The sequence below is a fragment of the Tupaia chinensis genome, unplaced genomic scaffold, assembly GCF_000334495.1.
Source record: "Tupaia chinensis unplaced genomic scaffold, TupChi_1.0 Scaffold000383_1, whole genome shotgun sequence".
Classification (NCBI taxonomy): domain Eukaryota; kingdom Metazoa; phylum Chordata; class Mammalia; order Scandentia; family Tupaiidae; genus Tupaia; species Tupaia belangeri.
Window position 1 is genome coordinate 717,369 of NW_006159885.1, and position 14,937 is coordinate 732,305.

Here is a 14,937-nt window from a genome sequence, read left to right on the forward strand (position 1 = left end):
CTGCTGAACTTTTAGGTTAAATATTTGGTTTCAGTTCAGTGTAACTTAATTGACTTTAATGGAAACTCAGGAGGCAACATCCCATATTTCCCCCACCCCAATCCTTGTTTGTTTTTTGGAAAATCATAAAATTATGTCCTTAAAAATCTCCATTTTTTTCCCAGATGATGACCCTGAGGTCTAAAAGGTAGCAGTGACTCTCCAAGAACAGCTCAACTACTAAGTGGCAGAACTGTCACTTAAAGCCCAGTGTCTTTGGCTCCCACCTCAGTATGCTGCTCTTTTCTTTATCCCCAGCGTCAATCCACTGTGGAAGTTGTTAATGTGTACTTAGTGGCTTTAAGACTAACTAGTGTGTATTTCTGGTTATTAAGTATTGCACTTTATGCAATTAATGTGTACAAAATCAAGCCTAGTTTTATGAACGTTTCATCCAAATTGTTCTACAGCTTGATGTACAAGAGAGAAAACCCTCTTCTCTTATCTAATAGATACTGCATCTCTCTTTTCCATAATATGGCAGTTAAGAGAGTTATTGTCAAAAGTGACTCTTCTAAATGAACACCAGCTGAACAGGGGGGCTTTCACAAGCAGTGTGGACTTCATCTTCCTTCCTCCATAATGGCGACCCATCTATGAAATGTAGCTAAGCAGAATCTTCTCAGTGGAACCATTGCTATGCATCTACCGTAGGTGTTAATAATCGTTGTCCTTGGTTATTTGACACACCACGTTTCTCTTCAGTTAGTTATGTCTACACTAGTGAAGTCATGACTTTATGAACTGTAAGAGGATACAATGTTTTATCAGAGAACCCTGAAATGTCATCCACATTGCCCTCCAAGTGCCATGTGGTTGAACTTTCCAGATCCTTCCCCAGCCTCCTATGAATATATGTTGATCCAAACTGTTGCATGGTCATCTGGAGGATGCTTTCCTTATTCACTCTCAGAACTCAGACTTTAGGCAAAAGATATCCCAGAGATCAGCATGGAGCACTAGATTTTGTTTTGTTTATAGTACAGTTCAAAATTGAGGTCATTTTAACCCACAGAGTTATGCAGAAGTGGCAAATTAATAATTTCTTCTGTATCTAAGAAGTGAAAAAACTAGCGATTACAGCAGTTACGTCAGTAGAGCTAAGTGTAAAGGCCATGTTTTTCCCCAAAGTGAGAAATAATTCCACCACAATGGGGTGTTTGTTTGGTAAAGATGTCCCTACTGGGATGTTTATACCTCTCTTTTTCCTACATTATTCAACTCATATGCTAAATTAAATTGGAAAATTTCCCCAACGTTGGCCTACCTTTAGTTCCTGGTATTGACCCTACTCATTGCAGTAAGTTATTTTTAATATGTTTTACATGATCTAGTATTAAATCAGGCTTTTGCATATATTCTTCTTTTTTTAAGAGAGATTTTTACTATAGGGTGCATGCATTCACCGTAGAGACAGAGAGACAGAAAGTGGGAAATAACTCCCAAGAAGGGATGGCTACATTGCAATCCCTTCTACTCCATTCTCCTTTTGAGATTTTGGGCACACATGCACACATACCTGGAGTGAGTTTTAAGCCGCCAGGTCCAGGACTTAAACCATGGTCAATTACCTGGAAGTCTAGTGACATACCCAATACACAAACTGCTGATTCCTTGCATAAATGAAGCATTGGCCTATCTGCCCCTGGAACATACTCATAAATCAGGGGTAGAAATTTTTGTATAGAAATGGAAAAATTATTCTTGCCTTAATTCAAAGAAACTATTGGGTTGTTGAAAAAGTCATGATGTATTTTTTAAAAAATAAAAAACTCGGGAACCAGCAGTTAGCGTAATGGCTATGTCGCTGGATTCCCACGTAGTGGACCGCGGTTCGCGTCCTGGACCCGGTGGCTTAAAACTCACGCTGGGCGCGTGTGCGTGCGTGCCCAAGATCCCGAGAGGAGAATGGAGGAAAAGGGATTGCGGCGTGACCATCCCCCCTGGGGGATGATTTCTCGCTTTCTGTCTCTATGTCTCTCTCTGTCTGTCTGGTGAGCGCACACGCCCTATAGCGAAAATCTCTCCAAAAAAATAAAAAATTTAAAAATTTAAAAAAATTAAAAACTCAATACATAACATTATGTCTCTAGAATAATTAAAACAAAGCGAGGTTTTATTAGTACTACTTATGTGGAGGACCAGTAGATGGCTTAATGGTTATTTCACTGGATTCCCACATGGCTGACTGCAATTTGAGTACCAGATGCAGAAGCTTGAAACTTACACCTGGCATGCAGGCATGCATTCCCAAATTCCCAAAAGCAGAAGTAGAAGGGATTGTGGTGTGGACAAGTCCCCTGGGTGTGTGTGTGTGTGGAGGGGGGGGTCTCACTTTCTGTCTCTCCATCTCTCTATCTCTATAGGTAAAATCCCTCAAAACATACTATTTTTGTGGAATCTGGGATTGGCTATTCAATATTTAACAAAAACTATCTTAACTTACCAGTAACGTGGCTTTTCATCAAGGGCAAACTCTTCACAGGACCGATAACCACCTCAAGAGAGGCAGTACCAAGACAGTTTGAGACATGTTCAGTATATCTACTATTCTCATAATGCAAGCTACTGAAAGACTGACAAAATCGTCTTGGTAGTCAAATGACAAAAAGATAAAGTACAATACAAAAATAAATAATATGTGGACATTGCCCTCAAGAAATATAGCTCCGGGGACCAGCAGGTGGTGTGGTGGTTAAGGTGCTGGACATTCCCACATGGCTGACCACGGTTCAAGTCCCAGACCTGGTGGCTTGCTTTCTCACTTTCTCTCTCTCTCTGTTTCTCTGTGTCTCTCAGGTCAAATTAAAATAAACGAATGAGGGAACCAGCAGTTAGCGTAATGGCTATGTCGCTGGACTCCCACATAGTCGACCGCGGTTCGTGTCCCGGACCCAGTGGCTTAAAACTCACGCCAGGCGCATGTGCGTGCGTGCCCAAGATCCCGAGAGGAGAATGGAGGAGAAGGGATTGCGGCGTGACCATCCCCCCTGGGGGATGATTTCTCGCTTTCTGTCTCTATGTCTCTCTCTGTCTGGCGAGCGCACGCGCCCTACAGTGAAAATCTCTCCAAAAATAAATAAATAAATAAATAAACGAATGAATAAAAATATAAGTTTAAAAAAAAAAAGAAATATAGCTCCGAAGTGCTAGTGGTCTGACTCTGCTATTATCTGTGGAACTTGAGCCACTTCATCATTCTGGACCCCTCATTTCCCTTAGCCGGGCCTCAGCAGATAGACATGTCTAATAAGCAGCACCACAACTCCTGTTTAATGACTGCTGAGTTTGTGCAAGGCACTGCATTTGAAGCCTTTGTCTCATTTGTACATTTGAGCTCATGGACACGTTTGGCTCATTTAATCAGCACAGAGATTCTTGGAGTTGTAATCACAATTTTGTATGGGAAGAAATTGAGGCTCAAAGCAACTGAACAACCCAGGAGTTGAACCTAGGGCCTTTGACTTCAGAGTCAATGAACTATCTTCATCCATGCTCTGTGCTGGGATAGGTTTCATGCCGGATGAGTATAGGAAGAAAATAAGAGGATGCAGAGAAAAAGAGGGCATAAGTAGGGAAGTCTGGTTGCAGGATGGCAGCAAATGGAGCATTAACTAAAATCCACTGAGATTCAAAAGGCATCCTCAGACTTTACCTTTCAATTCTGGATGGTGGCAGCCGCTGAGTAGAAATCACTCCTGGGAGCATCTGGACCTCATTGTGAGAGGTAAATCCTGCTCTGACTTCAGCAGCTTCTTTAATGAGAAGTGGAAGGAGATAGGTACTTTGGGGAAAGGATCATAGAAGAAAACTTTGGCTTCGAGAGGCAGCTATTTCAGTTGTTTCATTTTTAAAAAAGCATCAGAGAACATCATTGGTTCTTCCTGTGTGTCACCTCATCTATTTTGCTCATTTGCCTACATCCCGCCTCGTTCCTGAAAGACAGGGTAGTTAATTATCTCGTTTCATTCTCCTGACAGTCCAGATGCACCCCCATATTATGGAGGAAACTCATCAAAGTTACTTGGGCAGAAGTGTCATCTGACTAGACACAAGCCTTACACTTTTCGTCGTCAACCTGCACCCAAACAGATCGCTTCATATTTGTGCAAACTGTAACACAAATTGATAAAAAAAAAAAAAGCACCATTCTTTAAATTCCAAGTTTGTCAACTTCTAGGGGAAAGAATGATCTATTTCCTGCTAGGTTTTTTTGGATTGCTATGCTAGCTGAACCACACTGGGGAGTCTTTGGTCAATGAAATTATGGGTACTTCTTTTTATTTTTAGCCATACTTGCACCCAATGTCTTAAAATGCAGGCAGACCAGTGATAATTGCCAAACCCTTGGGTGAGAATGTGGTGGCTAGTAAATTTCAAACTGCCTTCTTCTCTGCAGATTGTGTGTGCTCTTACACATAAAGACAAACTTGTTAATGACTTTCTAAAAATAAGTTCTAGCTTTTAATTGTTGTTCCAGCAACAGCTGCTGAAATGTGATGGCCCCTCAAAGACAAAACATCTTTCCTTTTCTCTTTATTTTCTTGTGGAAAGAAAGCATACACTTGAAATTGAAGTGGACTAGGGTCACTGTCACTGTTTGGCTGCGTGACCTCGGAAGAGTTCCTTAAACTCTCTGTGACTTCATTTTATCCTTTGCCTATTTCAGGAACAAATAGGGTAATATGGGTGAGCTCCTCAAGGATATAGAACATATAGGATTCATTTCGGGACCCGCTGACTGGGATTAAACTCATTTGAGCTGAACCGGCCCTGAAAAGTATATTTGACGATAGACATGTAACCATGATAATCATTGCCATGTAGAGAAAAGAGAGAGGTAAATACTTAGTTTCTCTCAACATGTATTTTTCCTCCCATCTATATAGAACACTTACAGAAAAATGTATGTCCTGGTAGTTCTTTATTCATCATTTAAATTCAGACTAGCAGGGATCAGCAAACTACAGCCACCAACCAAAGCCAGCCCACAGCATGTTTTTGTAAATAAGATTTGCTTGGAACGCAGCCATACCCATTCTTCCGTGTTTTGTCTGGAGCTGCTTTCATCCTACAAAAGCAGAGCTGAGCAGTTGTGGCAGAAACTGTAGGAAGGGACTATAGATGGAATTAAAGTGTAAGTTCATTAGGGTGCAACATGTTTTGAAATCTGCATAGGTTTTTTTTGTTTGTTCTGCTTTTTGGTTTTTTTTTTTTTTTTTTTTTGAGACATTTCTGCTATAGGGTGCATGCACTCTCCAGAAAGATAGAGAGAGACAGAGAGACGGAAAGCGAGAAATCACCTCCCAGGGAGGATGACCATACCACAATCCCTTCTCCTCCATTCTCTTCTCGGGATCTTGGGCACACATGCACACACGCCCGGCATGAGTTTAAGCCACTGGGTCCAGGATTTGAACAGCGGTCGACTACATGGGAGTCCAGCAACATAGCCATGACACTGCTGGTCTCAAAATCTGCATAGGTTTTTTATAATACCATTTTGCATGAGCCTTTTGGAGACCCCTTCTATAACCCCAAAGGTGAAAATATTGGCTGATTCTTTACAGAAAAAGTCCACTAATCTCGAATGTTAGTATGAGCCACTGTGCCTGTATTTCTTACCTTATCCTCTGCCTGGAACACAGTGGGTACTCCCAATAGTGATGCCCGCAAAGCCAGGATCCAGAAAAAGATACCATATATACCTAACCCCTATTTTTGCAGGGCTGAAAGCTCCATTAGCTATTGATTATAAAATAAATATAGGATAACACCGATAATAGGTCATTGTTGAGTGCTCACTGCATGCAGGCCCTGGGATAAAGGCTTTATATATTCTGTCTCATGAAATCATCATTGTGGTTCCATGAAGCACTGTAGCTAGTATTACTATCCCTGTTTATAAGTGAGAGCTTGACTTACCCAAGGGCACCCAGAGCCAGGCTTTGCAACTGATGTAGCCCAATGTGATCCGGAGTGTCATGGTTCCATTAGAGATTCCCTTAGGAATTGCAGACTTTTTCTTAATCATGAACCTTACTCTCCTTGTCCCTTGGGACATCACATTTCATTGTATGATCACCAGTCTACATGATTTCATTCATTCGTTCAACAATTATTTCTCCTTTGCTATTGTTAATATGTGCCAGGTATTGTGCTGAGTATTGGGATCTCACAGAACCCCAATGCTTAAAGTCTAATGAAAGCGGTGGGCTAATCAATCACACCATATATTCTGAAATAAAACTGTGTTTCAAAGATGAAAAGTACAGATTGCCATGAGGGTAGATCATGGGGGCTCCCTCCCCGAAGGTGACCCTTGAACTGAGATCCAAAAGAGTTCATACACAGAAGTCAGGGACAAAGAAGAGGGATATTCTAAGCAAAAGGAACAGAATGTGCCCAGGCTGTAGGAAAGCAGGAAGTGCAGGGTGTGAGGCAGGCTAGAAGCAAGTCACTATGGCCAGAGCACATAAAACACAGAGATGTAGTTGGGAAAAGTAGAGGCCATGCAAAGACTGTGCTCAGATTTGGGCTTTTATCTTACAGGCACTGAAGTGTTCAAGCAGGGTTAAGGTGGTGGCGTTATCACTCTGAGTGCTGTGTGTGGTCTCCCATTACAAGTCTGCTCTTCTGAGTTCACAAAGGGGCTTTTGCTAATGGAGCATCACACTGAGAGAGGCAAACTAAGATGTGTACATCTAGCCTGAGAACACAGCTGATTGCTCTCCCAGGGTGCGAGGAGTGAGGCAGAGTCCCCTGGCACATGCTTGTGAGTCACCTTACCCTACAAGGGAAAAACTCTGAGACCTGTACAACAAAGACTGCTCCCAGCTTAACTAATGACAAGAACAGCTTGCAAATGACTTGGAAGCTTGCTTACGACTCTGCTCATTTAGCAAAGAAGAGTACCTATCTATTAGCCTGGAAGCTGAGTTACTTGTCATCAAAGGCCAGTGGTATTCAGGCTCCTCTTTTCAATTATGGGACATAGGACAAACTTTGCCTTTGATCCTAAGAAAATTCTAGGATATGAATGCAATTTTCTATTGCCCTTAGAATGGAATCCTGACCTCCTACTTTGACCCGCCAGGCTCTCCATGATCTGGTCCTGCCTTCCTATTCACTTTCTCTCTTTCTCACTTAGTAGTTTCTCAATTAATACTTCATGAACTAATAGATACGTAAATGATCATGTAATCATAGGCAAGATATCGCCTCTCTTTGATTCTCCATATTTTTCATTTTTAAAAGAAGTAGGTTGGCCCAGGCAAAATAGTGAAAGTGATGAGGTGCCACTCTGCAGCGCTGATGCCAAGTGGAAGTCCATGGTTCAGATCCTAGGTTGATTCTAAATAAGTTCACACACACCTGTGATCCCGGAGGGCTAGAAAGTTGAGGAGGGGAATCACAGCATGACAAGGCCCAGTCAAAGGTGCCCATTTTGCCCTCTTTTTATTTCTCTCTCTCTCTCCTCTCTCTCTCTCTCCCTCTCTCCCTCTCTCTCCAAAAAAATAAAAATATACTTAAAAAAAAAAAAGTAAGTGAGCTTGACAGTTTTCTCTAAGGCCCAGAACTAAGAAGCTATGAGATGCTGGTATACATTGAGCACTTGCTAAAATCTCCTCTGAGCCAAATTCCATGACAGGCACCAGGGATATGATGGAAGATACTCATACCCTTGGGATGTTTACCCAAAAGTAGAGATCAATGCAAAAAGAATAGATTCAAAATAGGATGGTCCTTAAGTATGAATTTTATAGTCAGCGGCACTCAGTACAATCCCAGATCCACTACTTCCTTAAGCACATAATCTCTCCAAGGCCTGAGGTCTCCATGACTGAACTGGAGACAGTGGTACTAACTCATGGAATTTTTTTGAGAATTAAATGAGATGATGTTGGTGCTGGCATCATCTCTGGCACAATGAAGTGCTCCACAAACGTTGGTGATGATCATCAACAAACGAGGATGACTCACGTTGACAGTGATATTTAGCACCCATGTGACTGTATCCGTTGTCTCTGGTTTACGTCTGTTCTGATCACCCAATATCCATGACATTTTGGTAGCAAAATATTTTGAACTTTGATTAGTGTTCTCCAGAGAAACAGAACTAATAGGATATAGGCATAAACATATAAGAGATTTATTATGGGAGTTGGCTCATGCAATTAGGGAAGCCAAGAAGTCTCACAATCTGCCATCTGTAAACTGGAGAGCCAAGGGAGTGTTAGAGTAATTCCTGATCCAAAGGCAAAGGTCTGAGAACTGTGGAGGTAAAGAGGCTCTCACTGGTCTAAGTCTTGGAGTTGAAATCCAAAGATCCAAGAACCAGGAGCTCTGGTTACTCCAAGGGGAAGAAAAAGTGAATATCCCAGCTAAAGAAGAAAGTGAATTCACTCTTCCTGTATTATTGGCCCCCAGCAGATGAGGAATTTCCCACCCACATTGGTGAGGGCAGATCTTCTTTACTCAGTCTACTTATTCAGATGCTAATCTTTTCCAGAAACACCCTCACAGACACACCAAAATAATGTTTTACCAGCCCACCCAGTCAGGTTGACACATAAAATTAACTATTGCAAATTTGCTTCCTGGACAAAAGTGTCCTGGAAGCAAAGAGCTTGATGCTCAACTCCCAGTGGCTCACAGGGACTGTCCTAGAGAAGATGAGGACAGAGCTGAGCCATGAGATAAAGATCAGTAGGCAAGGCCTCCTCTGTCTCTGCTTTGTGCTTCGCAATAGACAGATATTTCAAAAATGCACATCAAATCAACCAATTATTCCAGAACGCCAGTGACTTCCTGTTGCATTCGGGATAAAAATCAAAGCTCCTCACCATGGCCTACGAAGCCCTGCATAAGCTGGTCTCAGCTTGGGCTCCCTTCACCTTTCCCCTGCCATTCTCAGCTACTTATTCCTACCTCAGACCCTATGCAATGATTGTTCTCTCTGCCAGCAATGTGCTTTCCTTTGATCTCCCTAAGCCCAGTTCTTCTTCATCATTAGAACTCAATTCCAAAGCCACCTTTCCCAAGAGACCTTCACCAACCACACAAGGAGATGTTACTTCCACTTCTGCAAACCAACTCTCCTTCTTTCCACTACTGCCTTCACTTTGTGAGCTAAAATCTTGTGTTTCTTTCAAAATACTTGCCACTATCTGAAGCCATCTCTAAGAGACCAATGACTTTATCAATCTTATCCCAACTGACCTCAGCATATAGTTAGTTTTCATGATTTTTTTTTAAATAGATAAATTCCAGATCCATGTAAAGGACTGAGGTGATGCAACATCTTTGAGTTGAGAACATAAGGCTCAAGCAAGTGCCACATAAGTTATAGAATACGTCTCTGCCTGAATGGTCACCACCTGCAACTGTACCCTCCCTAGTCTGCCCTGTTACAGTCCATGCTGAGGCTCTGAGTCCACTCCTCAAAGCCCTTCCATAGCTGATATTCCAGGTCTCCTATGATCGGACTCAGTAAATATAAGTGAAGCATTTCCCTCTTCAACCAGCCAAACTAAAACAAAGAAGCCAGACATAATAGGATTCTGCTAACCAGCCAACAGTATCTGCTAAACAGGTTTCTCAAACTGTAATATATATGTGAAGGTCTGGGGTTCCATATTCTGTAATTTTTTTTTTGAGAGGTTTTTGCTATAGGGTGTGTGTGTTCACCAGACACACAGAGAGAGACCGAGAGAGAGAAAGCAAGAAATCACCCCCCAGGGGGGATGGCCATGCCACAATCTCTTCTCCTCCATTCTCCTCTCAGGATCTTGGACACACATGCACACAGGCCTGGCATGAGTTTTAAGCCACCAGGTCCGGGACTCAAACTACAGTCAACTACATGGGAGTTCAGCAACGTAGCCATTACACTAGCTGCTGCTCCCATATTCTGTATTTCTAACAAGCTCCAAGATGTTGTGGTTATTCCTGGTCCCTGGACCACACATTGTATGGGGAAATTCTATGTCATCTTATTAAGGTCAGGTTGAAAGAAGAAGAAACCAGGAAGAAAATGCTATCTGCAAAATAACTTTAGCTTAAGCACACATTAACTCTATAAAATTACCATTTTTATATATCACAAAGTCTATTTCATGTGGTTCAACCTAACACAGAGGGCAGTCCATCAACCAACTCCTAATAGAAACCAAAGCTCATGATATCAGAATCCTCGCCAACTCACCTTAGAACAAAGAGGAGGCAAGACTTCATATCAAAATTCTAAATGTGTTGACTTAAGTTTAAAGAAAATCATGGCCTCACTCCTATGCTCACCTACCCCTTTCTCACAGCTCCAGCCCCTGACAGAATCTCACCCTATGGGGCAGTACCTAGCCTAGGAGACTTCTTCATGCCTTTTTTGTTGGCTGGCATGTTGCAAGAAGCACCACTCCACTGAATACCTTCCACTTCCTTGCTCTAGCGTTAAGGACATGCTACAACTGAAGGCATGTCTGGGCCCACTGGCACATCCCCAGGTGGTTTTGTAGGTCCCCTGGATCAGGCAGAAAGATCTTATCAGATGGTAGAACATGTTTTCTTTTTATTGTGAAGCTTACTCAACACTGTAAAAGGCGTGTGTTGAGTGTGTGAGAACCCACAGCTAGTTCTTCCCCATGGCAACACTTCTCTACCTGTGAAAATTCAGAGAGGACAAACAAGGGCCTTATAGAGTCCTGGACACAGAACATTCACCAACCCCTGCCCTGGTTACTCTCTGACTGTAGAAAGCTGTTGTGCAACTATCTCCAGTGGCAAAACTCACTGTAAGTGAAAAGTAAAAAGCAAATAGAGTATTTCCACAACAGCAGTGAGATGTGTTCCGTCCATGAGAATTGCCCGACTCAGGATATCCAAGACATTCTCAGGTTCTCATTGGAGTAAGTGTTGATGGGATATTGATGCTCATTGATTATCTCAAGTGGTTCTTGAGTTCAGCTCCCATCTAGCTGGAGAGGTTTTAATATATATACCAGTTCCAGTTTCTCCCCCAAATCAATCAATCAGAATTGGATATGGGACAGGCAGGCAGAGACAGGCTTTGAAAGGTCCCAGGTGATCACGTGATCAGAATGCACAGGGAAGATTGCAAACCACTGTGTGGAAGTTATTTTTTTTTCAAATTTCAAGAAAAAGCAACGTTTTAAATACTGCCTTTATCAACTTCTAAAACTTCACTTCCTTTTTTAATGCAATACAGGATATTGGCAATAATGAATACTCGTATAGTTTCAGAGTCACAAATCACTTTAACATGTGCTACCTTATTAGATTCTCAAATCAGCCTCTGAAATTGCTAACACCATTACAGAAAGATATATGATGTTCTTGCTGTGACATTGTTTATAAGAGATTAAAAAATGGAAACATGAGTGTGAGGTGCAAAGGAAGAAACATTTAACAGACAAAAAAGGTTAAGTTCTGTCGAGAAAAAAGATTATATATATACACACACACAGTATACATCATGATGGAGACTTTATGTAAAATGTGAAATTAATCTGAAAAAAATTTTAGAGAGATTTTTGCTATAGGGCATATGCACTCACCAGACAGAGAGACAGAAAGAGAGAAATCATCCCCCAGGGACGATAGCCACACTGCAACCCCTTCTCCTCCATTATCCTCTTGGGGTCTTGGGCACACATGCAATGTTTTAAGTTGCCTGGTCTGAGACTTGAACTTCCACTGACTATGTGGGAGTCTAGCAACGTAACGATTACGCCATCTGCCAGTCCCTGAAAAAAAATTTTTTTAATAGGAACAACTGGAAAGCCAGTAAGATTATGGTTAAAAATGAGGTGGATCTGTATGTATTGACTTAAAAAGATAGTCACAAACTATACTTTCATTTTTATAAACCAAGTCAGAATCATGACTGCAAATGACTCCATTTCTATTGTTTCTAAACCCTACATTTGCATATGTGTGTGTGAGAGAGAGGGATACAGGCACACTCAAAATGTCTGGAAGGACATTCACTAAATAGTTAATAATAGTCACATCACGTAGACCAGGATTAGATAGAGGTGGAAAGGAATTATCATTTATTTTTTTACTTCAGTGTTTTTTTATTTGTTACAAAAATATACTTTGTACTATTAAAAGAATCATGTAAAACCATAGCCCTGAAATGTATTCCAAGGAGAAATGATCATTCCCATCTTCCACAGGAAGCAATTGATTCTTGGTAATGGGAAGGACCTCGATCACACGGCTAAAGTCGGTGGAGCATTTGTTTGAATATATATATATATGTGTGTGTGTGTATTTCAAAATTTTAAAAGTGCTTTTAAAAAACAAATAGCAGGGCCAGGTGATGGTACAGTGGTAACATAACTGGACCCACATCGGAGAGGTCCTGAGGATACCAGGTGAAGTGTGCTCATGATGCAGGCTGGCCAAGCCTGGGGATACATGGAGGTGAACACTCTGGTTCTCGTTCTCTCACTCTCTCTCTCTCGCACGCGCTTTCTCTCCTCTTTCTCTATATTATGGAAGAAATAAATAAATTAACTTTTTAAAAATATTGAGTACCAGAGGGAAAACCTGGATTACTGGAGTCCAAGTCCAGGGCTCCTTTTGATCCCCACACTGCCTTTTTCACAAGGGCTCAATAGACAGATTGCTTGTACTCACTAAGGAGCAGGGAGTGAAGTTCTACACAACCAGATGACCTGGCAGACTGGAGCATCAGGAACCTAAGCCGTTAGCGCTCTCTCCGACAATACCACAGCATCTTGCAGGTTGCCTAGCCACCTCTCAACCTCACCGGGCTGACTCAGGTCCTAGCAACTCCCAGCTTGCCCCGAGGCTGTGAGGAAAATTCACTGTCTGCCAGTGGCAGCTATTGGTACAGCAGGGAGAGTATGTCTACCCCGACAGGGCAGTTCCTCTCCTAATAAGGAAAATTCACTTTACGCTCACGTTAGGGGAAATGTCCTGGCACAGAGCCAGAGCCAGATGGAAACTGAGCTTATTAAAAGCATTAGTGTTACCAGAAAACATTTGCAAATATGCATGGGTATTTTTGTATGTGTGTGTATCACTGTGTACATGCGCATGCATTTTACACATGTACACACACTTAAATATCCATCTGAAATCCTTTCAATTAAGATTATCTTTCCGATCATTCTTCGGTGTGCTTTGTAGGTCGCCTTTATGTAGAGACATGTGCTGTGCCTCCTCCCTTTTAAAGCTGGATTGTTTGTTCTTATTCTTATTTCTTTTCCTCCTGCCAGGTGCAGCTCATCCACTATAACCATGAGTTATATACAAATGTCACAGAGGCTGCAAAGAGTCCAAATGGATTGGTGGTAGTTTCTATATTTATAAAAGTAAGTCTCTTGCATGTTTTCATTCTCCTATTCTTGCCATCCTCACCTCAATCAGAACATCAAGTCACAGTCTCTGTTGGAGTTAGAAATATTAAGAGGTGATGTCCATTGGTGTCTATACCAAAAAAAAAAAAAACTACAGGGTGGTGACTCTTATATCCATGAGATTTATGACAAATGAGATTCCCCTGCAGCAAGATGCAAAAAGGATGGGCTCCATTGCAGAGTTTCTAGGTCTGAGAATTCAGGTAGTTTCTGTCCTAGAGAGAAAATCAGTGCTGGATTCAACTCTCAGCTAATGCCGTGGAATATAAAAGGTTATAAAAGCATTAGAGGAAGGTGACATACTGATGCTCCCCAGAAGTAAAGCCTGGTCAATCTTATGGCCCTTGGAAAGACAAGGAAAATGCAAGATGTCCCTCCCCTCCAGGCACCACACTAAGCAGCTCCCTTCCATTTCCACACGATTGCTCTGCGTATCTTCTTCATCTCTCTTTCTCATACCCCCCTCACTAGCTCCCAGGTAAAACAAGGCAAAGGTCACCCACACTGACTTTAGGGCAGTCTAAGGAGGCTCCACATCGTAGTAGTCAACTGAGACAACATAAAACCTCCTACCGAGCAAATTCTAATTTGTTAGGAAAAATCATCATTATTTTTAACATTTTGTCAGATGTCAGGTAAAGCAGATTTGCAAAATTTGTTTAAGAATGAGAAAATCCAAATTATCTTTCCTGTCCAAGAAAAGAAAAACAGTAACGTGTAGCAATTACAAAAATCAGCTAACCCCAGAGGACTGGACCAGATCTTTAGAGAAAATGGCCCAACTAGAACTTGAACAGGATGAAGATGATCAATAGGAACCCAGAGATCACCACCAGAGACTTTTAACTCAGTTCACATGGTAACATTCTCGTGGCTCAGAATAGGCATCTGGGTGCCCTACTCCTCTCCCCGCCCTAAAACATCTCCCTTTGCAGCAGGCACTCCAGCCTGCCCGGTCACCCTCACCAGACTCCACACCTTCTTCCTAACTTCCTCACTGTCACCTGAGCCAAGTGAGGGTAGAGGTCTGCATTGCCCAGGGGCATCCATGACACAGTGCTACCCCTTAGCTACCAACCCAAACTCCTCTAGTTTGTCACTGGCAAAGAGAGGAAGGCCATCTGGCCAGGGAAGCTTATTCTTTTATTTATTTATTTTTTTTTTGAGAGGTTTTTGCTATAGGGCATGTGCACTTGGCAGAAAGACAGAGAAAGACAGAGAGACAGAAAGCGAGAAATCACCCCCCAGGGGGGATGGCCACACCACAATCCCTTCTCCTCCATTCTTCTCTTGGGATCATGGGCACGCGCACACACACGCGCCCGGTGTGAGTTCAAGCCACCGGGTCTGGGACTCGAACCGCAGTCGACTACACGGGAGTCCAGCGACATAGCCATTATGCTAACTGCTGGTCCCAGGGAAGCTTATTTTTAGGCTTTCATGCCTTCTTGATGCTAGACATGACCTCTTTTTTTTTTTTTTTTGTGGG

At 42.1% G+C, this 14,937-nt stretch overlaps 1 protein-coding gene across 1 annotated transcript in view; it reads left to right on the forward strand.

Annotated features, from left to right (window-relative positions):
* The window catches only part of CA10 (carbonic anhydrase 10 (inactive)), a 601,034-nt gene that overhangs the window by 560,686 nt on the left and 25,411 nt on the right, over window positions 1–14,937 (forward strand). The window contains exon 5 of the mRNA XM_006153596.3: window positions 13,308–13,403. Coding sequence (XP_006153658.1) covers window positions 13,308–13,403 — 96 coding nt within the window. The remainder of the gene's footprint in view (window positions 1–13,307; window positions 13,404–14,937) is intronic.